At 38.9% G+C, this 24,687-nt stretch overlaps 1 protein-coding gene across 5 annotated transcripts in view; it reads right to left on the reverse strand.

Annotated features, from left to right (window-relative positions):
* The window catches only part of DGLUCY (D-glutamate cyclase), a 47,840-nt gene extending 23,557 nt beyond the window's left edge, over positions 1-24,283 (reverse strand). The window contains exons 1-3 of one of the 5 annotated variants that reach the window (XM_033062950.2): positions 23,933-24,020; positions 4,952-5,027; positions 1,640-1,751 (exon numbers count right to left, since the gene is read on the reverse strand). In XM_033062950.2, coding sequence (XP_032918841.1) covers positions 1,640-1,742 — 103 coding nt within the window. In that variant the 5' untranslated portion in view covers positions 1,743-1,751; positions 4,952-5,027; positions 23,933-24,020. Of the gene's footprint in view, positions 1-1,639; positions 1,752-4,951; positions 5,028-23,643; positions 23,904-23,932 lie in introns of those variants that run through there. The other 4 variants (XM_033062951.2, XM_033062949.2, XM_033062948.2 and 1 more) reach the window with 4 other exon arrangements.
* Positions 24,284-24,687: the final 404 nt, after the last annotated feature.

Below are 24,687 nucleotides of genomic sequence, written 5' to 3' on the forward strand. Positions count from 1 at the left end.
TGGAAAAATGCAAAGCAAAGGCTGAGGTAAGCATGCATTTGCATACTGAATTTGTCCACAAACTGCTCTCTTGGGAGTAGTCAGCACAAAAATTCATTTTATTACTAGCAAAAGTTACTAAATACAGAAAGATTCTTGCTAAATACAGAAAAATATTTTTGCTAAATAAACATGCTCCATTTACCACTGAAAAAAACACTAAATTTGGTTACCCCTCAATTTCATTTCCTTTCATCCATGAGAAATCCACAGGCACTTTCTGCTTTGCTAGTTATATTAATGAGTTCTTAAAATTATGGGCTTAGTCAGGACATTTAACTGACAACACTGAATTTCACACACTAGTTACAGATGATCTGCTCTATCTTCAGACAAATACTTGATAAACAAAGGAAGCTTCATTCTAACACTTTGAGAACTTTATTGCTCCTCCTAATAGCTGTCCTTACTTTCTGTATACATGAAACCCAAATCTCCTGATGGATTCACTTGCATTATGGAGCCATCATTATGAATGCATTCACAAGCAATGGTAGTGGAGCTGGATGTGCTGACAAACCCAGGCATTAATTCAACACACTCGTGTCCCAGTTCAGAGAAATTCAGAAAAAGCTTTTAACTTCTATGGTGAATGACAATGAGGACAGTAAGAAAAAACTGAATAACAACATAAGACAATTTGTTACAATGATAATGAAACTGTTCATTAAGTTGTTTTATATGTCAACAGTACTACTAAAAATGTTAGAACTAAGACATTTACTGCAGCAATAAATTCACTTAAAAATTCAGCTAGGGCAAACTGTAAATTATTAACATTATAAAATGTCTTTCATTAGTATTTTTCAACTTAGGAACAGATAGAAAAGAAAACCACAATTTCAAGACTGGCTACAGTTCTAAAAAAGAACCTTTAGCATTTTTAATAGTAATGCTACTATTGTACACACAGTTTTGTTGATCAGCTATTTGCTATGGTATTTTTGTTTACATTGCTTTTTAAAGCTGATCACAACAATGACAGGCTTTTCTACTTCTGTAAAAGTCCAGCTTTGAGAGAGAAGACAGAAACTGATCTTCCAAAATGCATTCAGTTAGCTGAGTATAAAACTAATTTTTTCCTCTCCCCAGTCTTGCTGACACAGTATTCTTCACCTTCTGTAACAAATGAAGCAGAAAACCACTCCTGTAACTAACTACATGTCTCTAATTCTTCCCCAAAGCATATTTGATGTGCTAAGTAAAGCAAGGTGTCTGTGAAGAATGTAGTAGGTCATCTTACAAATGTGATAATAACATGCAAGGAAACCCAAATTTGGTTAAAGACTTTTCAAATCTTTTCTGCATCCATCATTTCTCAATGACAATTGGAAGCTAAGAGATGCACTGCAAACACTGAAAACAAAGTCCATGTACATTACTCAGGTAGGATGGTGTATTTTCTCTGATATATCTTTATGATTTAGAAAAAGAGAATCAGGTGCTTACAATGTGATTTCAAAAACATCCAAAAACATAACATTTTCTTCTATTTTACTTTGGTGCTTTTGATATTTCTTCAATCCTTTACAAACAATAAAACACAGTTATGAATCTAAAATGGAATCACTTTGCACAGAGAGCTGTTAGGTTTACTCACCTTCTGCCATTCCAGAAGTATTACTAATACTGAGTCTGTTGCACCGAATTATTCTTCTTAGCACATGAGGAAGGAGAGATTTCAAGCCTCCTGTCAAAAGCATCTCTTCATCCTTAACAGAAAGATAATTATAATTTTAAACACAAAGTGTCTTTTTTTCCCCCATGTTAAATTCTGATTTTCTGGAGAGCTTAGCTTACATTTCCTCCTCATGTTCCATCAAAGAAATTCTAAGTTGTAACTCAAAAGGGAGATCAGATTCAAAGGGTTACTTCACTGACATTCCATGACTATATGTAAAGTGAATCTTTCAATAAATGAGCTGGAAACATGCACTTTAACATCTGGCATAAAACACAAGATTTTGCTGCCCTATAATGTAAGAAACATTTATTTTCTCCCTGATACATAATAATTTTCAAGAGTATTTATTTTTCCAAAAGTCATCGTTGGGGGTACTTTAAAATTACCAAAGCACAACTGGATTAACCTAGCAAGGTATAATCTATAATATTACTTCTCTGATTAAAATACTTTTAGACAATTAGCAAGGCAACCTTGTGGTAAAGAGAGAACTATATTCAGAAAATGTCACTGTAATACATTTCACTTGTATTATGGTTTTCAAATATTAATTATGCAAAAGTGAATACTCCTGTGGCTATTCTTCCAGTGGGAAAGCACACATAGAGATGTTTAAGTCACTTGTCACACAATCTGGAGTAAGTTTCCTAATTGCAATCAATGTCTGCCTCTTTTTACTTTTTTTGAAGATTTAAAATGTCATTTTTCTGCAATCCAGACAAAGTTCACATATAGGTTTTCTCTCAACCTGAACTACTAATAACTAAAAAGGGTTTATTACATCATTATTAGGAAAAAATTAAGTCTGGCTAAAATAATAACTTGTCTGCATATGATTTTAACCTTGGCCATTTTTAGGTAAAGAAACTGAACTATCCTCCAATTAATTAAATTACCAACCTCCAAGTTTTTCTTTAATTCAAAACAAGCCATTCTTGATGCCATTTCAAAAGAAGTAATAGATATGAGAGAAACTGTGCTGCTCTTTTTAAAAGATTGTACTAAATTAATGGATAATGAGATGTTACACCTTCTAGCAAAAGTTAACTTTTCTGTTAAAGATCCATAGTTTTTGTTCTGCAACTGTGATAGTACAAAGTTTCACTCTCACAATTGGAGTGGAAATTTTTGGAGTAGAATAGTGTGAAAATTTGTTTCTCTCAGCGGTTATTCTGTAATTAATTTGAAGAACAGTGATATGTTTTGACTGACATGATACTTTTATGCTAGTCTGTCCAAAACGTTTCCCAGATTTTGCAGAGCTCTGGAAGGTTAAGTTGGGTGCACTGAAATTTAGAGTAAACTTTGCACATATTCTTAATTTCTTTTGTCAACCAAAAGAAAACAGTCTTCTTTCTAAACCCCAGCTTACTATTTTCTAGCTCTCCTTTGCTGCTTTTACATTATTACTATGTATTCTGTACAAAAGTAGTCTTCCTTACGAAAACATGAACAATTCCAAACACACACTTTTAAGATAAGAAGAAGTTGGACATAGAGATGTTGCTGAGCACTAATTCAGGCCTATAAGTATCAATTTAAGATACACTATTCTTACTGTAAAAAGAATTTCTAACACTAGTCTGGAATGATTAATTAAAGAGATTTCAAACTAAATACAATGATCCTAATAAAACATTCCAGATGTGGTCATTAGATTCTTTCAGATAATTTTTCTTTGTTTCTGAGGATCTTTAAAACCATCTAAATCATCTGTAGGATTGATGGCCTGCTACTGATGAACTACTACTTTACTTGGACTTGAAAGACAGTCTGAAGTTCAGAAAACGAGTCTGGAACAAAAGCTGTCTTTAGCTAGGTATTTTGTCACAAATGCCCTGTTCTGATGTTGGCAAAGCCTGACTGTCCTCTCATAAACCGTGTGCACAGCAGCAGAAATGAATGTACCTATGAGATTTTATCAGTAAACATTTAGCCCCCAAAAGGTTTTGGTTCATATGACAGCAAGTGGTTAACAAGCTACAAGACTATGAATATCCGCAATGCTGAAATGTCAGCTGTAGATACTATACAGAAGCATTTGGGCCTGTTGCTCCTAGTGAATAAACATATACTATTGATGATGACTGGTTAGAAGGTGAATCATTTAAACATTAACTTTGTGTAAGTGCAGTGTGACAAGACTCACCTTCCTGTGGTGATTTTATACAGTAACAGGAAAAATTCAATTTGATTAATGTTCTGAGTTTTAGCTTTAGTTCACTATATTTGCTATACGATATCCATAATAGATTGTGCTGTTGTTTAGGAAAGTCAATGAAACCAGTGAGATGCTCACAGTAAAACCCAGCTTTTGCTATAAGACTTCCCCATAAATAGCTGGAAATGCAATATGCTATTTCTCTAAGCTAGGAGGCATAATCAGGTTTAGATTCCCCAACCATCTCTAGAACTTCTTGAAAAATCCTTGAAGCTATCATGGCCATGGCATGTTTGGAATGACTGGGGGAAAGCATGGAGGTAATTAGGATCTTAATTAAATCCATTTTTTCACATTGGGATGTTTAATGAAGTGTACATAGTGACTTCATATGGGCCTCAAGAAGCACTCTCAGTAAACAGTTTGAGACAGTGGTTAATCAGTTAGCAGGATCTGTGTGCCTTGGCAGAGGTTTCTTAATTCCTTTACTTTGTTCTGAGACAGTTTCAGATAATGATAGTATCAGTTACCTCATGGGGGTATATTGGATCATGACACAAGTAAAGACAACATGCAGGGTTTTTAAAAGGCCTTAAGTGAAGAGGCTGACAGAGTTTATAAGATGGCTGTTGTGCCTGAAGGAATCCTATGTGGTGTCCCCACAAAGAGCTCCTAAGATTTGGCTTTCCAGTGTGTTGTCTTTAATGGAATGAACATCTAAAGCAGACCAGATAGAATCCTGTGTAAACTGCATTTGAAAATCAGGTCATTGACTGGCTGCATAATGACAGATTTCATACTTAAAGTACCCAGCCTGAAACAAGACCTTGTTCTAAGCCATGCTGCTCACATCAGTCTCCCTGACTTTCAACACCAACAACCAATATAGCAAAGCTTCACAGCACTGAAGCCTCAAGTTCATTCTTGATGAATATATTCTTAAACATCTGTTTCCGCATTAAAAGCACAATAAATACTTTGCTTTTCAGAGTTTTCATGACGGTTCAGTGTATTTCGTGTGTATCTTGAGTTTTACATACTGAACTTAAATTAAGATGGGTACTTACCCACTACTGATTTGTGGGCACTACCATATCCTGAGCTACAGTTCCAGATCTTGACAAGGATGATGAAACTTCAAAGCTGGAAAGATATGAAAATGATGTAGGGAATTGTGTCATCAGGCAGTGATGACAGTTTAGGTTATGCCAGACCAGTAGTTGGGAATAATGAATCAACTTTTCAGAAACAATATTGTATTGAAATGACATTAAATTATAAAGATACATGTAAATATTCAAGGAAAAAACCCCTCTTTTTGAAACAAAGGGGTAGTCAGGAAATACAGATTGGTAAAAGTACAGCACAATTTTGGTAAAAGTTCTAAATGGATCTTGGGTCGGGATTTAATAAGTAACATAAAACTGTTGGTTGACATCTTCATTCAGCAGCACCACTTCAGTGGAATTAAGCAGATACACACTATCTGATTAATTTGGCCTAGATGATTTTCAAAACATCTCATTACCAAGACAATAACAATTGTCAAGAAAGCGAGATTTGAAGGGTGAATATTTTTTCTTTATTACCAGCATCCCTGGTTGCCACATGAAGCTCTAAGTCATTAACCACTTCTGCATGCTGTTCTCAGAGCACTAGTTGAGTACAGGTGACTGAGTGCAATGCTGGGCTGATCTTTGCTGAGGTGACTGGAATGGGACTGGTTCTAAGCCTCATCTTTGTAACTGATTGTAAAGCACATGCTCTATCTCCCCCAAACTCCACAACACATATATGGAAAAAAGCATGTTGAGAGGAAGACATGAAGCAAGAAAAATGTAGTTCCAGACAAGATTTAATAAAGAGGTTGCCCTGCATTTCAGATGAATTGCATCATGGACAGAGTAGCCTTTTTGCATCTTCCAGGCTATTTCTTATTTTCTTCCTCTTTGTCTACAGTATGTCTTTATCTCTGCATCTTTTCCTCCCTGAGCTCAGATCCCTATCTCCATAACTCCACGCTGGGCTGACCTTTGTAGCCCTTGCTTCCTTGGTTTGTCTGACTGCATCCTCTGACGAGTTTGGATGCCTTCTCTCCTCTCACTAGCTCTTTTTAATTTACATACTTGATGTGTCTCTCAGTTGTACCTTAACCTCTCAGCTTTTAATCTTAAATGAGCTTTCTCTGTTCCTAGTGTGAGACAAAATAGACTAACATCAGAAATCAAAATACACAATAAATTCACAAATGTTTTCCCAGACTTGTAAGATTTAGACTCCTCACCCCACCTATACTCACAGGTGAATATATATCTGTATCTATATATCCCTTTTAATATTACAGACAGGCTTGGCTTAAGCATAGTTTTTCTAATTATTTCCTTCTTAATCTCTGACAATGGGACTACCAACCAACCTTATAAAGTTATATATCTTACAAGCTACAGTTTATGAAGTATTTGTACAATCTGCAGAACATAAGCTCTTTATGGAAAAAGAAGGAAGAGCAGTAAGTGAAACATTTTATATTACCTTAGAGCTTTCAAAATGAAAAAGTGAATCTGTAAATTTTGCGGATATTTAAATACGAACACAGATTCTTTACAGGCCCACATTGTAAATTATTCATTACCCAAGAAAATGGAAAAATGTCATTTAAGTGTCAGAGAGATTACACTTTGAGATGCAGTGGGTGGGTCCATACTGCTGTGCTAAACTACACCAGATAAAAACAAATCAAGAAATTATGTAATAACACAAAGGATTAAAACATTCTTCAGAAGTGCCAGTGTGACTACTTTGCCTTTACACATACCAAGTGAATTTATGAAACAGAAGTAAAAAAATAGCATTTCTGTGGTTTCAAGGATGGAACTCATGAGAATACACAGCCTGTAAAAAGTGGGTAAAGGTAATAAACAGGCTTGAACACTGCAAAGTAATTAACACCAATTTCTGCTGTTACGAATTACAGGTCTGTTTCTTCAGTGGCACTGATAGACTAATAAGAATATGGTTTAATGCAGCATAATCTAGAGACTCGCTTGCAAGGAGCCCAAAGACTCTTACGAAATACAACCTTGCATTGCTTATATCACTTTTGTCCTATTTTCAGTATAAAGTTTGATAATAACAATGGGTGGTGGCATGTACGGGATCATGGGCCAAAAAAGTGCAAGGGTCACTACTTAAAACTGCTGGGCAGGGTTTTTTAGATATTGTCACGCAGATACCTTACCCAAAGCTACTGCTGCACGAACAGGAACAGCAGGGTTACCTGAAACATGAGCCAGCCCATGGGCTGCCTTTACCAGCACATAATGGAAAGTAATCTAAACTAATTATAATCTAACAAAGGCTTTGTGTACTATGCCTTGCCCTAGTATGAAAATGGTTACAGAGGCTTGTTAATGTAAACACACTTTAAATGACCTGCTGTTTAATCATCAAGCTGATTTGAAATTCTGCCAGCAGACTTCTGTGAAAAGCACAAGCTTCTCTGAAAATTTAGACCATTTGACTTTCCAACAGGGTCTCAGTTACACTTGTGATCTTTTATTTGAAGAATCAATTAATGATCTTTTTTTTCTCCATCTGCTATGAATCATTTCAAAGCACAGAGGATCTTTGTGTATCATTCTGAAAGAGGAGTGTGTTGTGTATTTTCAAATTGTAGTTAATCCAGCAAATTATTATTTAACTTTACATTTGAAATATAGGGTATTTGTGTTTGAAGTTTATGCACCTTTAGATGAGGACTGCAAATAGAAATTTAAATTAGCTTCCATTAGTGTTCTGTCTGCTGCTTTAAGTAGCCAGCCTATATTTGAGATCCTGCAGATTATGTCAGGATGAGAAATTGATGATAGAATCAATGTGTCTTTGATGCAATCTTGTTTATTTGCAAAAATAGATTCACAACATCTATTTTTTCCCAGTATACTAAGAACAAATAACAGAAAGCAATTACCAGTTTCAAAGCAGCCAATTCAGACAGCACTGTATGCTGCTGCCACCACTGCACTGGTATTACTTTACACTCAATTTCTGCTCCGGGACAAAAATTGTTTCTAAGGTGAAGAAATATGGGCAGAGACTAGAGAATAGTTCATATCAGGCCCTGCCCTTGCATGGGCACAACCCATGCAAGATCCCAGTTGTTTGGGCTTTTTTATCCTACAAAAAATGAGCCCTCATGACTTCACACACCCTTCCAACCCCTTGGGTCACATCCTAACACCTGCATTCCTGCCTCATCACCTTGCAAATACATATGACCAACAAGTTATAGAGCAGTCACCTCATTTACATGCACCTTTGGCAAGACACAGTATAGATCTAAGATGAGACTAAGAAATTCATCCAGATTTAAAACTGCTTCATTCATGCCTTGGACTTTGCTGACAGGAATACTCACCAGTAGCGAGAAGAGACTGCAAATGATCCACCAAAGGTTGTTTTCATATAAGATGACAAGAGACACTTACTCAACTTCAAGAAATTGAAAAAAAACCATGAGGGCATGAGGCTGATATTTAAATATTGTTTCCCAATCTATGCTGAGGTATAGATCTTTAGACTTGCTCCACAATTTTTTGCGCTGAGTCCAGATACTAGTTCTCTATCTTGGCCTCTTCTGCCACCAAGAATGTGCAAAAAAGCAGGGCGACCTTGCTGCAGATCACCAGTGGCAGCCTCTCCCATGCCCCTGTGGCAGCACTGGCCAGCTAACACTGCACATAGAAGCCAAGGTGATGGGCATTGGCTGGAGAAAAACTCCTAAAGTGAGGGAAAATTTTCTTACCAATCTTATTCAGAAGGGAAGTCCATAGGACAAAGTACAGTGACTTGTATTGCTTTGTTGGCAAGGCAGCAGCCACAGGTGCTTGTTTCGATAAGAACATATTTCACCACCTAGGTTACACCCAGGCATGTCACGCATGGTCACAGGGCTGATGGGGTGCTCATTCCTACCAAGGAATTCCATCTGAAGGTAAGCAGGTAAGTGATCTTCTGCTACCTACACATCATTAAATAGAACCATGCTCCTGCTGCCAGGTCTTTCAGGCTACCTCCAGGATTACACCATTCCTTTTGTGTTCACATGTCTGCCAGCAGGTGCTGTCACTGCACCTACCACTGCTCACCAAGCAATTCTCCTCAGCAATGGTCACTAAAGAAATTATTCCAGACCATGAGTTTACACAAAGTTAGTGTCCTTGAGATGTGGGTGTCTCAGTAGGCTATGTGTGGGGAACTTCCAGTGAATTGTACCTCTACAAACTGCCAAGAACAAACACCTCTGCCTCCACACATATCTGTGATGAAGTGATACTAGCTTTCATTGTTCCACTGCTTCCTTCAACTCCTAGACCAAATAGTACTGGGAATAGCTCAAAAGGACAGAGTGTCATTTCCCTGATGAACCTCCAGGCTTAAGTAGTGCTATATGGATAATCAGATGAATCTGTGGCAGGATCTCCAAGAATACTGCGACTTTCAGCAGTAAGTATAGGTAAATTGCTGTTAGTAACTACACTATATGATAGCAAATGGTCTGCATTTGGGCTGCTATTTTGTCCTGGAACATCCACACTGTTCCCATAATAAATGTTAATTTGCATTAAGGATAACTGGACAACTTTGTTCTGCAGCATCCATTCTAACTTGAAAGTTTCCAAGTTATGGACAAATTATGGCTGCATTACTATGCTTCCATTAATGCATACCTGACAACTGTGGTATTATGTTGTGACTTTAGCTGTCATGATCATCTGGAAACCGCCCTCAGTGGTCTGTTTGGTACAGCCAGGCACCTGCAGGCACATTTGTCCTCTATCTGCAAGAGCTCAGGGCATGTTTGACCAACACTTATTAGAGTAGGATGATGAGAAGGAATCCAATGAGCACTGCTATCAGTAATTAGACATCTACTATAAGGCTGACAATACCACAGTCCTTTTGAAGAAGAAAGTGCTGCCTTGCCCCTAATGAAGATGCCCAAGCTCTGAAAACCACAGATGTTACATACTTATTTGGTAGAGTACATCAGAGAGCCCATAAATAATCAATGATAATCATCCCCATCCCTGAACTTGTGAACAAGAAGTTGTTGAATGAGTTATAATCCTGAACAGTCAAAGCCCCTTGTGGTGGGCCTGAATGAAAATCTCTACATCAGTCCTAAGTCTTCCTCCCCTGCCTGTACAGAGAAAGTATGAAACTCTACAGCAGTGAACCTTTGAGGACCTCAGCTGCGCAGCAACATGAGGGATGGAAGACCTGGATGATGTGTCAGTTCAACCAAGCTACACGACCTGATTGTCCAGTCATGCACAGGAATCACAAATTAACTAATTTTATAGGCAAGTGGAAATCACACTGACCATAGGAAGAGACTTTCTGCAAGTGGTGAGTACCAATAGTTGCCTTCACCATTTCTGAACTCAAAACAGTAATTCAAGACCAGTATACGTTGTAATTACACTGGGCAACTGTCCTCATCCACCACAGCAACCCTTGGTAAAGCAGAGAATGCTATGCCATAGCCAGAGGCTGCCATAGAGCTACTGCATAGAAAAACGGTGGGTTTGAAGGGAAGCATTGTATTCTGAAAAGACAATTCCCAATTATCTAACTTTTAACGGCATGAAAGGATACAGGCCCTTATCGAACCGTCCAGGGCAGTCTGATCCCACAGCATGTGGGTGTTGCTGATGCAGTCACTCTGTCATGGCACCCTCGGGGCATCACCACTGGTGGCAACAGCACCATGGCTGTGCAGCAAGTGCAAGGGAGCAGCTCAGGACCTCTGCTCTGCTGTTGGTGTCAGCACAGGCCACATGAAGAACTTCACATCTAAGTTCCTGGTGACAGATGAAATCAGGTATCAGCTGACTAAATGCTCTCACTCTGTAGCTATTCAGTGCCTTACACAATTATATACAATACACCACCGTGTTCAGTGCACTTACAGGGAGCAGACTGAACATCTCAAACCACTGTGCTCATGAGCAGTATCAGCCAAGGCTCAAGACATCGAAAAAATGCAGTTACCTTTCTAGCTTATAGAGTTAATCCTGAACTTTTGCTGCTTCTCCCTATGTTCCATGAATGGAGTAAGATCTGTACACATATCACCCTCAAACCTTTCATCACCATTAAAAGTTCTTTTAAAAAAGCAGTTTGATGTTAAAAGAGATGACTCATGCTGCAGCATCAGTTAGCTGGCTTGAAAGGGATGCTGATGTCATAATTTTGACTTTCATTACCAAATAATATGAATTACACTTCTACGACCTCGTTTTAGATTTTAAATATATAAATAAGCTATAGTGATTGGTATCTTGGTGTGCTCTAATTCAGAAATTGAGCCCATATTTTGTATAGAAGCAACACAAAACAAAAGTTTAAGCTTTTACTATTATTATTTTGTTTTAGAGTTTTGTTCCCAGATATGGTAGATGTAAACATGCCTAAAACCTTACCACAGAGCTTACAATTTAAGGACTCAAACCTCTAGTACTTCTATGAATATAAGAAAAAGAGATAAGCAGATAATTAGTCCCACTGAGCTCAAGGACAGAGAAAGTGCTTAAACATTTGCTGTACTGTACTTCAGCTGCATGCATGGTTGCATACGAGCCATATACTATATGCAGAGCTATGTAAAGAAAGATGTGACAGAAAAGTTAGCATAAAGACAGAAAAATATATAAGCAATACACTTGCTCTTCATAAACGTGTATGAAACAAGCTAACAACATTGATATAACTAGTACTGATGAACCATACAGTTCAGAAATAAGGTTTAGCTCTGTTTTTGTCTGCTTAGCAACCATTGATCCTTTTTCCTGGTTTCTGTATGCATGCCAGATAGGAAATTGTAATAACATACCTTAAAAATCCATATCCCACATTTGGAATTTGATAGGACAAAGAGTTATATCTTTAAACTGAAAGAGGGTAGGGTTAGGTTAGATATTGAGAAGAAATTCTTTCCTGAGAGGGTGGTGAAGCACTGACCCAGGCTGCCCATCTCTGGAAGTGCTCAAGGCCAGTTTGAAAGGGGCTTTGTGAAACTTGGTCTAGTGCAAGGTGTCCCTCCATGGCAGAGGGATTGGAACTAGATGATTTTCCAGGTCCCTTCCAACCCAAACCATTCTCTGATATTCCTATTTAGGAGGCACTTTTAAAGAGTAACCATTTTTGTTCTTGGAGTTTTTTCCACGTAATTTATTATATATCCTAAGTATAGGGAGCGTGCTAAGTTTCAGTTTATTTTGTTTTCTAATGAGAAAAGACTCTTGGCTTGTTTGAGCTTTAGTTTTTTATCTGGCTGAATTTTCCTCCTTCTCTGAAATGGATTTTCAATTTACATTACATCATAGAGACGGAATAGTTTCATGGTACAGTTAATATATACATAAAGTCCAAATAATTCAAAATATTATTAAAACAGTATTCTTCAGAATATAGAATTAAAGCTACATCTATCTATACAAAGTATCCTGACTTTGATAGTGATCAGTAATGCACACCCTAAGGAACAGCTCAAAAGCAGAGAAAATATTTACAAAATCTAGCTGGTTTATCCTTCCAGTATTTCATGACCTCTGGTTCAGAAAATCTGGAGCTAAAGGACATTTCTTTGTTTGTAGAAGTTAATATAAAAACTGATATCCAAGTGGACTTTATCCCATATAACTTGCAGAGTTTCATATGGATGTCACCACCTACCTCTTAAATTACTTTACTTGGAAAACTGTCTAGATGCAACTGCTAAGAATTTTGCATGGACTGTGTTATTAGGATTCCACTTTCAAAGCCAATATATTTAAAAGTAACAAAACTGTCTTTGTATTAGAATGCAATCTACAAACACAGACATTCCTTTAATCCTAATTCCATAAATATATTTCCTCTTGAGACAAGCATCTTACATGAGTGTTCCAACAATTTTCAGAAGTCTCTCCTCCCAAAGAAGGGTCAGACTCCACAGTATACACAGTGACCAAAGACAAGACAAATTAAAAGCACTAAGCAGCTTGCACTAATGTGCTCCAATTAAAACAAAGCATTCATATTTGTAAAAAAAAAAGGAAAGGCTGTGGGGTTTGTCTCCAAAAGATTAGTCAAATGTGTGTGATTTTGATTGTGAGGGAAAGGGAGCAATGAATTTGGTTCAAACCTAGAATTCTTTAAGTAGCTTCTCTTTCAATGTACTTAGTACAAAGATACTTTTTTGGAACCACACGGAATTTTGAAGATGGAATATATAAGAACAGCGTTTTCTGGACAGAAAAAAAATTAACTGAATGGGTAATTCTTCAGCTACTTGGAAACATAATCAAACAAAAATTATATGGAACAAGGTGTATTTTATTATTGCTGTATCCTAATACCAGGAAGTGTTTTTAATAATATGCAAAGATAGAAGAACATCATGATTTGAATACATTTGAAACCAAGGTCCTTCTTACTATAGATTGAAAAGAGAGGATTTTAATCAGGTAAAAGGAAGATGAACAGGCATCAGTAACCAGAAACTGCTGTGATTTCCAGTCAGACTGATGGAGCAGTAGGAGACATTTAAAAAAAAGTTACTACTACTAAATCTGAATAGATGATGGTACCTAATGACTTTCAAACTCTATTGTCTACTGACAGGTTTCCCTAATGGAAATTTCTTTTCCATTCTCATAATACTTGTCTTTATAAATTAACTGAGTTTGACATAGAAAGCTTGCTATACAAGGCTGATTTTGAATCTATTAAGCACTTCAAACTGTAGATATATGAGATACAATCAGTGTCCATGGGAAAATTGTCAGAAGTAATGCAAGCTCACTGGAGCATTAAAATGTAAGACTGGAAAGAAGTGAAACTTTCTTGCTAGACATCAAAGATATAGTTTACCAGAAGGCATATAAAATAATATGAAATCATATATAAAAATAAGCAAATCTGTATCCTTTGCATCAAACAATAAATATGCTTCTCCCCTCCCCCCATTCAGTGGAAAATTTAAAAGCAAGCATCCTGAGTAGATCCAACTTTAGTTTGGATATTACACAATATTTTCCACTCCTTTTGAAGGAGGAAAATATTGTGATCTGTACTTGGCTTCAAAATCTTTATCTTAAAAAAAAGTATGTGTGTGTATATATATATATGTATCTATATATATCTATATATAGATATATATAGATATATATATGCATTCATTACATGGTTGATAACATAAAGCAAACTGTTCCAAATTAAACAGTTGTTTCCAGACTGAATAAATTTAACAGAATAAAAGTCCAAAATGCGTAACTTATTCAAAGAGTAGAATGATCAGTATGTGACTTTTCCATGGTTACTAAGTGTACAAAAGAAAATATGTGAAATAAAGTGCATTAGGTGGCCATTGTTTAGGATATAAACTATGTATAATTAAAAATAGCTAAGAATATTAACAGAAATGCATCTAACATCAGTGACCTTGGGTTCATGAGCTCTGCAGAAGTCAAGCATCTCAAATGTATTTCTTAAAAATAAAAAGGAAAAGAGAGGATACCACACTAAGAGATGGTGATTTTGTACCAGATAGACACAAACTTCTGGTGGACCAGCAATTTCTGATCTTTATAGTATTTATCAGCTTCAGTGAAAAAATCGAAGTTTTCCCAGTTTACAGATGTTTTCTAAGGGCTTTCATCATAACACATTAATAAGAAATTTTGGGGGGCAGCTTTTTTTCTGAGTCTGCATCTTGCTCAGCACTAAGTCTGTATCTTGTCCAGTTATAGCAAGGGCTCTTCAGTATTATTCCACTGTGATGTAATCTCTTATCTGCACTGAACACTTGTCCTGTTGGTAAAGCTGTATGTTTTCAATTAGAGATTGAAACTTTTGCTGAAAATAGCCTTGATGCCCCTATAAAATAACATTTAGAATTAATTAATTAGATTTTTTTGTAATAAATCAGAATATACTCATGGTTTCTTTGAAACAACTTATGAATATTGGGGGTAATTTGATGGCTGGAATATTTATTATATGAATACGTTAGTAGGTAGATGTAAGACAAGCAAAAAATCAGGAAAAGACAAGAGGTAATTTTCTCTATCTACTTTCTTCAAAGTAAAAAGATGAGGATTAGCAACGAACATTCTATAAACAAGGGATGGTATGATTATTAATAAAATGGATAGGCAGACTTTCTTTAAGTATTTTGGTTTTATGGTTATTCTAGAAAAGGCTCTGGTTTAGTATATATTAGTCATATTTAAGAATCCCAACAGGAATAAAGTTTACAAAACCAAACAGAACAACAAAATCAATAAGGCCAAACCAGATTAAACTGGTTTGAAGACAAAACTTCAGTACCTAAGAGGATGCACTGTGAAGCTTCAATATAGAGGGGTAAAAACAGTAATAGGAAGAGACAAGATGATGTGAGAGACGCTTAACGTCACCTTCAGCTGTGACAATGACATCCTTAACTCTGTAGTTGAAGGCAAATGGATGTCGCTGCCACCATAGCAGAGGCAGGGAGTGGGGGGAAGGCTGCTCTCCAGGGGTGTGTGGGTGGTGTGAAGGCATTTACCTCTGCAAGGAGAGGCACTGGAAAGATTAGACAGCTGTTGCCTTAGAGGAGGCATGATTACTTTTACATGGCATATCCAAAGTCAGAAAGGATACATAAAAGGCTACAGAAAACACGGGTATGGTCTGGTTGGGACACAAGATTAAATAAGGGATTAGCACTTGCTGCTTGTCAAAGCAGTGAGACTCTGATGATTTCCTCAGAAATCCTCTCCATCTCCTCCTTATATATCCATCAAAGGTTAGTGTTCAGGGACTGCAGTGGGCTCCTGTCCAAACTCATATGATTTATAATTCTGCTGTTTTGGTACTTGTTATCCAAAAGTAAATACTCTATCTTATGCATAAACCAAACCAGTACCTCCACTAATCACAGTTTTCTAAAGAAAAATACTGTTACACAGTGGAACAGTTTAATCAATTTGTTATCTAAAGAAGCAGGAAAATAATGCCAAGCATCTCACAACTCAGACTGCCAAAACCAAATTCTCGGGCAGGAAGATATTATAAGGCCACACCACATCATAGATACATATTTCTGTGCTGGTGTGAGAGACTGGAAGGATTGCTGGCTTGAAACCTTTCACATGTGTGCAGTAGAGACAGGTCAGGCCTTCCCCATGGGAGGCAATGATGTATACACCCCCTGGGCCTGTATGCCAGCCCTGCAGTGGCCACCAATCCCTGAGACACCGGAGGCAACACTCCACACCTGCCTCTGGAGCTCCCAACCCAGCTCCTGAGTGGCCAAATGAATGGAAGTCCCACCTGGGGGAAGGGCCCAGGAAGAGCAAGGGGTACTTAAGGCCCAACATGAAAAAAGTGCATGTCTTGATCTCCCTCGTCTTGGAATTTCTACTAGTTGAACACCGCTGGAACCCAGGAATTGGTAGCTATATTTGTTCTTTTCAGTATCTTTTCTTTCTTTTTTTCTGGTCCCTCCTTGTTAGAATTCTGAGTAACTTAAAATTGAATGGGCTTTGAGTTTGCTAAGTTGAATGGGTGAATTTAATACTTTGAGAAGTGGTTTATGTTGACTGAATGCTGCTCTAAACCTTTTGCCAAAGTTCTTTGATTTTCTAGAGGTGACAGTATATCTTGTCAGTATTTCTCCCCTGAATCTAACTCAAAGTACATGAACAACCATAAGTTCTGTTAAAGTCTCATTAAGCAAGGTGTTTGGGGCCTTACAACTGGTTTTGGCTGGGGTAGAGTTAATTTTCTTCACTGTGGCTGGTATGAGGCTGTGTTTTGGATTTGGCTGAAAACAGTGATGACAATAGAAATGGTTTCGTTATTGCTGAGCAGGGCTTGCACAGAGCTAGGGCCCTTCTTGCTTTTCCTACTGCCACCATGACAAAGAAATTAGAAGTGCATGGAAGGCTGGGGGGAAACACAGCAAAGGACAAGTGACACAAACTGACCAAAGGGACATTCCAGACCATATGGCATCATGCTTAGTACATAAAATGGGTGAAAGAAGGAGGAAGAGGGGACACATTTGGAATGACAGATTTCATCTTCCCAAGTCACCATTACCTGTGATAGGGCCCTGCTCTCCTGGAGATGGCTGAACATCTGCCTGTCCATGGGAGGCAGTGAATTAATTCCTTATTTTGCTTTGCTCATGTGTGTGGCTTCTGCTCTCTCTATTAAACTGTCTTTATCTCAACCCGTGAGTTTTCCAGCTTTTACCTTTCCAATTCTCTCCCTGATCCTGCTGGTGGAACAGTGAATGAGCAGGTAGTTGTGCTTGGCTGGGGTTGAAGCAAGACAGTTACTCAGAGAACAAGTTTTACAAGATTTAATCAAATCTTGTAAAAAACTCCTCTGCATATTACAAGTAATTCTAAGAATCTGTGGCATTACCCTCACGTGACTTCCAATTTCAAGATGCATCTCACTAGAGCTGCAGGAAGGCAACACTGAATGGGAACAGGAAGCATGTAATTTTCAACAGTTTCTGTAATCAGTGTTGGGTCTGGAATAAAATCTGGTTGAATAGGAATGTGTTTTTTTAAAAGTGAAGAGAGATGTGTTACTCGTAAAAATCTTCATTAAAGCTCAAAAATGGACAGGGGAGAGGGGGTTGAAATACTCAGAGTCAATGGAGTTATTTACAATGTCACTAATCTGTATTGCTCTCATGCTCCCCATCAATACATTAACAAGCGGTCACAACGGAAAAGTAAGCTTGAATATGACATTTTGTAAGAAGGAGGATGCCAAACCTCACTCTTAGCTAGGCTTAATAAATGACAGCCAAAGGAAAATTGTTTAATGGGCCACTTATTTGGATAGAAGTCTTTAACACTTCAGAGAAAATACAAATCCCAAGGAATTTACAAAAGGAGTGTAAAATGCCTTCTGACCAACTGGAGTTTGACATCCTCTTCAAAGACTGTCACAGCAGACACTTTACATTAGAAAAGAAAAAAGATGTATTAAAACTGAGTTCTAACATTTAAATCTAGGTTTCCTCTAGAAGTCCCCTACTTAAGAAAAATGAAATAAATAAGGCTGTGCATGGATTATGGAAAGCTCAAAGAGCTCCAAGTGCCTGGTGCATAACCTCAACAACAGATTATCTACAATAAATCTTTTACTGGATATTTTAGGTGGTGAAGCTACTGCTTCATATGAACCTATATGCTTCATACAGGTTTGCCCATGAAATAGGGACAGATGCAACAAAATCATGGAGGAAATTAAAAGGAAACAATTCTTTACACTTTTCTGTAACTAAATCATTACGAGTCATGAGATGAAATTAGTAAATGGCGAAGTCAAAGCAAACAAATGGACGTCTTTATTCAGGGACTGCACTGTTAAACCACAGACAGTCATACAGTCATGACACTATGCAGCTGCTCCTGGCCAGTGTTGGAGACAGCAGTGCTGAGCTAAAGATACCATAGTTTGCATCTGTATCTAAATAAATTGGTTTGGGATGAAAAAGTTAAGAAAAACAGTAATGAAATTATAGAATTGCATCAATACCAGTTAGCTGTTAGCTCTAGACCCAAATCACACAATTTACAGTGCCAGCATCAATTATGCAGGTAAAGTTTGGGTGTATTGAACATTTGTAATTCACTATCATAGTTTTTGCTACTTGATTTTTCACAATAGTATTTTGTGTCTAGGCCATGTTCATGGAAACATATTTATCTACTGGCTTTCTAACAGATTTTAGTTTCTTTATTTTCTTTAAAACTAAGGGTAATCTTTAAAATCTTTTATCAAAACATTTTCCTGATCCTTTTAAGGGTGTTTTTAGTTGCAATACTGCTTATATTAAATCATATTGTATTATATTATAAAATATTCTAGTACTCCATATTAAGAGGTGCCTTCCAGTCACCTGATATAGTACTTGAAACTAATAGGAGTTTTTGTAATTTTTCTGAGGAGCTCTAAGTTTCTTTCAAACTCCAGGAGATACACTGAGTTTGAAAAATATCATCTTAATTTATACATTTGTTTTCAGATTTTCTCTTCTGTTCTTTCAATTCATGGAGACATCATATCTTTTTAAGTTTAAAATAATAGGCTCAAAATCAATGATCATACAACTTTTCTCAAGAAAAAGGGAAAGGAACTTCTCTAATATTGTTCACTTCATTAAATATCCTTTTGCTCTGTAAAAATTTAACAGATGCAATACTTTTAAATATATCATTAGAAGACAAATTGTGGATTTTTCATTTATGTTTTTCAAAAATTGTCCTTCCCCCTTCATTTTATGTGGCACTTCTTTTCACTCTTTCTGCAGGCTCTCTTTAAGAACTGCAATGCACACCTTTAAGTTCTGCAATTTAAACTCTTTTTTTTTCCTCATGTTTATGCTTCCTTCTCTGGGGTAAGAAAACAGAACCATAACTTCTGCAACTATCAGAATGTACTCATGGTCTTCATGATGGGTTAAAAGATTGAATTTCTTCATCACTAGCTTTCAGATCACCTTGATTAACTTCTTCTTTCTAAAGTCCCCTTCTCCAATGTTGCCAGTAAATTTTCAAAATAGTGAGAATACACATGCAGGTCTTTGAAAAGGACTTTGAGTTTGCTCAGTATTACTGAGGTTTAATGACAACGTTATGTAGAACAGTCCTCTGTGTTTCCTCCAACATAGCCGAAAAAAAATCAAACTATCGTGAGTGAGGATTAGGATCTTAAAGTCAATTCTTTTTATTAAACAGAAACTCTATTTCTGCCTCCCTTAAGCACCTTTAGCAGTCCAAAGAGTGAAATAAACTCCTATTTCTGTTTTCAACGGCTAGTTCTGCTTTCTTTCCCTATGGACAACATTCATTAATTTTTATTTTCCTCATTGGAAACTCAGCAATATGACAATGTTTTTTCCTCTTTTATAACCATGTAGACTTTTAGTAATTAAACTTTTGAAAGTGCTGTCTGTAATAATAGTAGTTGCATCTGTATAGTGACTGAAGAGGAAAAAACCAAACAAATGACTTTTCAGTGAAGAAATTAATACTAACTGAAATAGGACTCTAGAAGCAGTAACACTTAAATGCACTCTTTCAAGAAATGATCCACTTCCTGACAGAGTTGTACCACTTCCGTTAAGAGAATTATTAGACTTGGATGCTTAGCATAACTTCTCCTTTCATGGTAAAAACATTAAGTGGTTTTAGAGAGATAAAACTGTTGCCCAGAGCAGTTTCGTAAAAAATACTTTAAACAGCAAATATACCTACCCAGTCTATTTTTGACAGTTATCAAGCACAGATTGCTCAATTAAAGATTCAGATTAAACAAAAGATAAAAGTCACAGTGAAGACATGCAAACTAAAAACTAGAACTGATACTATACTAAAATCTCACACAAAAGCTGTTTCATGTCATGTTTGTCTTTCACAGTGAGTCCTTCCCTAAATTTATTTTGTGGTTTCCAAAATTTGATCTTTTCCCCTGTTATGGCAATGTTCTCCATGGAGTGATTAAGGGGAACATTTTGTATCATCTGGCTTTCTGAAATTTGTCCTTTGAAAATAACACCTATTTCTGTAACAATTCAATGACCATAAGAAAGCACCAAACACCTTCAACTTTAGCTCCACAGAAACAAAAATTTCCATAAGCAGCTCCCCTTCAGAAAGAAAATCCCTCAAAACTCTGAGGCCCCAGCACCCTGGAAGTCTGCAGCTCTAGCACTCATGTTCTTCTTTTTTTCTCATTTCCTCTCAGAAGCCTGTACACTGAGCATTCTGATTTCACCTCAGCCCTCAAACCAGCTTGGCACACCACCTCTTTTAGAACCAAAAAGAAAATGCTGTGACACTTTTTCTTTAATGAAGTTCAACAATATCATTCCATGTGGGAATTTCCCCCAGCATTTTTTTCCTTTTCACAATTAGGAATAGCAAGTAAATACACATATTTTTGAACAGTTGTGCTGTGGGGTAGAGAAGAGACATCTATCTTTAGAACGATACTACTCCATATTCCCAAACTCGTAGCACATGCTCAGCCTAAACACTGAACTGCTGGCTGACTGACCTGTCAGGTTGCTCCTATTGTGCACATGAATATGAAAATGCTGCTTAAAAAACAAAAACCATTTACACTATGGAGCATGAGTGGCTCTGCACTGCCCCACAGCTTTTAATTGTTTAAACATCCAATATTTTTCCCTTTAATAGCAGAGGGCTAATTTATTGTATGGACATCATACCTAGAGTAGGGTTTTTCAGTGTTGCAATACACACACTTCTTTAAATGCAAGTAACACTTTCAGTCAGTTAAACTGCACTTCTAAAAGCACAGTTCACATATCAAGGGTGGTTTTATTTCTCCAAACTAAAAAAAAAAATCTCTTACAGACCAGTCTGTACTCCCACTGGGTCTAAGCCCATCATTCTCCCTGGACTTTCTCATGCTGCTTTGGCAGCAGGCTCAAGCCAGATTTCCTCCCCCATCTGATTCTGTGACATTCGGTGTAGTGATTTAAAGAGGACAAAGGCTCAATCTGAGTGCTGGCACCTGACTCCATACTCCTGACTGCTGGTGTGCTTCCAGGAATGGTTGGATCCCTGACCAGTACCCTTCCAGGCAATGTCTTTGTACAAGCTGGAGGCTAGCATAGCTCAGTAATGGTATGTTGTCTCAACAAATCCAGGAGGCAGTGCAAAAAAAGTCAGTTCTGAAGGGAAAATAATTTAGCTGCACCACCATGCTATGTCATGCCACTTCCCTGACACCTACAGAATGAGTCCTAATCTGTTTTACTTCCTGGTACAGATGTAGCCTGTATATTTCCGACTATCTGCAATCTACCCGTAAGGCTGACAGAACTCTGTCCTTTACCAGCCACCCACAAAGCCATGTGATACTGCTGTGTGATGGAGGCAGTGTAACCAGCCCACCGTGCCTGGACCATTCCGCTGAAGGTAGATCTGCTCTTATGTCAAGTACACAACCAAGTCTAACCCTCCACTGCTTCTAAAGTTCAGCTGAAAGGAAAACTTGAGCACAGTCTTGTACTCATGGACTACTGACAGGAGGTTTAAGATTTAAGGTTTAAGATTTCAGTGCAAGTATAGCTCTTTTGTCTGTCAAAAGGTGGGATTCTTTCCAAGCATTCAGTATGGCTGCTTTGCTGTTTCTGGATATGACACAAGAATCCCACTGCAAAAACATTTTAACACTGGAGAAACTGTTACGTAAAAAATCCTATTTAAAAAAAAAATGGAATGACCATGATGCAAGTAAATAAGGGGATCCCTCAGTGATAATAAAGAATTTTCAGGTCATGCAACAGTACTTTGCATGGCCAATTGCATCTTAAACTGAAATACACATGGTACTCGTTGTGTTTTATTATGTGCATCAATAGCATGGATCAGTATTCTTGGTTTGGTATTTAGGGTTACTGCCTCATTTTTTAAAGCTGTTTTAGCTGAAATTTGAAAGGAGAAATTTTCAGCCTGAGGCAAATAAGCAGATACAGCCTGTCAAACTATGAACATTTGAAACCAAGACTATTAACAACTACTGGATTCAATGCCAGCACCCCTCACATTGAGTGCTGGTAAATGGAGTCAGATTTCAGCTTCTCTCCTCTGAGGCTGCCAGGGACAGTTAGTCCAAGTGTAGGCTAGTTAAGCCACTGGATGAAATGTAGTACCAGTCTCTTTAAAATCTAGTATCTGGGTCATGGAATAATCAACGTTTTTATACTAAACTTAATCAGTTTAGTATTTCCATGTTCCTTTTTGTAGTTTAATATTATATTATACTGATATAATATTTACTTTCTCTGCCATAGTGATGCTTCTAAAAAAAAGTGACAAAAGCTAGGGAATCAATTATTTTCCACTTTGGAAACATCTCCCATGTTCAGACTTCTATATTTATAGTCTTGATACTGCTGGAAAGGCAGTAACTGGATGGACATCTTTGGTGGAGTTATGTGTGTATCATATGCTACAGGGAGATATCCCAACAGAACAGTTGCACTGCTTGGCGGGAAACACCTTCAAAAGTTTTACAAACTTTTAAATGAAACCCTTAGGTTGTATTATTAATTTCTGGGATGAAAACTGCAAAGGCACCCTAAACCCGAGGTCTGGTATATAAACAATTATGAAGCAGAAACGCTTACCAACTTTAAATAGCTGAACTCAGTATTTCCACAGGAAACTGTAGAAATATATACATTTACATGCATTTTTTACATATATGTGTACAAACACACAAATATTTAATACTGGAATGTGAATAATGGATTAACATAAAACATTTTATTTCATTGATCTTCGATGTAACTTAATTAGACTCCATGTTAACACTGCTGCTGACACATGGCATTGTGAATTAGCAGCTTGTGTGTAAGGATAGAAGTAGTGGCATTCAAGAGCAACAAGTCAGAAATTACTGTAAATAAGAAACGGAGAGAAAAGTCATCTGCGTTATCTGTCTTAAGGAAATGAGAACAGCCTTAGAAATACCAGATTGCCTCCAAACCATAACAGACTGAGAGGCTTAACTGAGATGAACAGATCCGATGTGTTTTGAACCGCATCTCCCACAGCCACGCAATCAAAGCCCTCTGTGAGGACAGTGTCTCCCTCGCAGCTAATAGGACCAGATGAACGCGCCCAGGCAGGGCAAGGTGAACCGGGCACATGGATGTACCTACCCAGCAACTCCCACCTTACGACAAGCAAGCCCTTGCCAGGCACCTCCTGAGCTGCCAGGCCGTGCGCCCTTCCAGCGATCACCAAGGCTGGATGAACGTCAGTACACGCGGCCTCTTCGACCTCCCAAGAGGCGGCTCCGTTCGCCATCCCCTCCCCGGCCCCGGCCAAGGGCGAAGGCGGCATCAGGCGCGCACCGGGGGCCCCGCCAGCCTCGCCCCCGTATTGTGGGGCCCCAGAGCCCGGAGAGCCGAGCGCGTGGCGCAGGGCCGCGGGTTGAGGCGGACATACCGGTGTGCCGCAGCTCTCCGGCCCGGCCGCGCCGCCGCACGAATCCGCACGCACCGCCTGCACCTCCCGTGCGGGGAGGCGGGGGCTCAGCGGGCGGGCGGCCGGGGCCCTGCGGGAATCCCCCCGTCCCCGGCTGTGCCTTGCTGCTCCCCGTCCCGCCACATCCCCCTGCGGGGACACCCAGCTTCCCACCCCGCTGCCACATCCCCCGCGCCAGGCTGCAGTCCAGCTCGCCCCCGGCCGCCACTGCGAGTGGGTCAGCCCACGGCTGCTCCCCCCTTCACGGACGGTGGAACCAGCCCGTAACGCGAGGAAGAGCGCCATGGCCGCTCCCTCAGGTGATTGCCAGCTCCAGTGGTCAATCAGCGCCCTCCCTTCCCTCTCGGCAGCCCAGCGCCCGCCCTCCCGCGGGGGTCGGGGGGCAGCGGGAGAGGCGGGCGGGAATGTTTACAAACAAGATCGGGGAGTAGAGGGGCCGGGGGGAAGACGCGGGGCGGAGCCGGCGTTTGGCGCAGCCGCCGAGCCAATGGGGCCGCGCGGCGCTCGGCGGAAGGGCGGGGGCGGCGCGCGGGGAACGTTCTCTGCCCGGCGGCCGCCGAGGCTCGCGGGCGCGCGCGGCCAATGAGCGCGCGGGCCGGGGAGGGAGGGGGCGCGAGCGCCTGAGGAGGAGCCGCTCCCCGCGGCGCTCCCACCTCCTCCCGCCGGGCCGTTCAGCCTATCCCGGCCGCGCTCGGCCCCGCTCGGCTCGGCTGGGC

The sequence above is a fragment of the Catharus ustulatus genome, chromosome 6, assembly GCF_009819885.2.
Source record: "Catharus ustulatus isolate bCatUst1 chromosome 6, bCatUst1.pri.v2, whole genome shotgun sequence".
NCBI classification, from domain to species: Eukaryota; Metazoa; Chordata; class Aves; order Passeriformes; family Turdidae; genus Catharus; species Catharus ustulatus.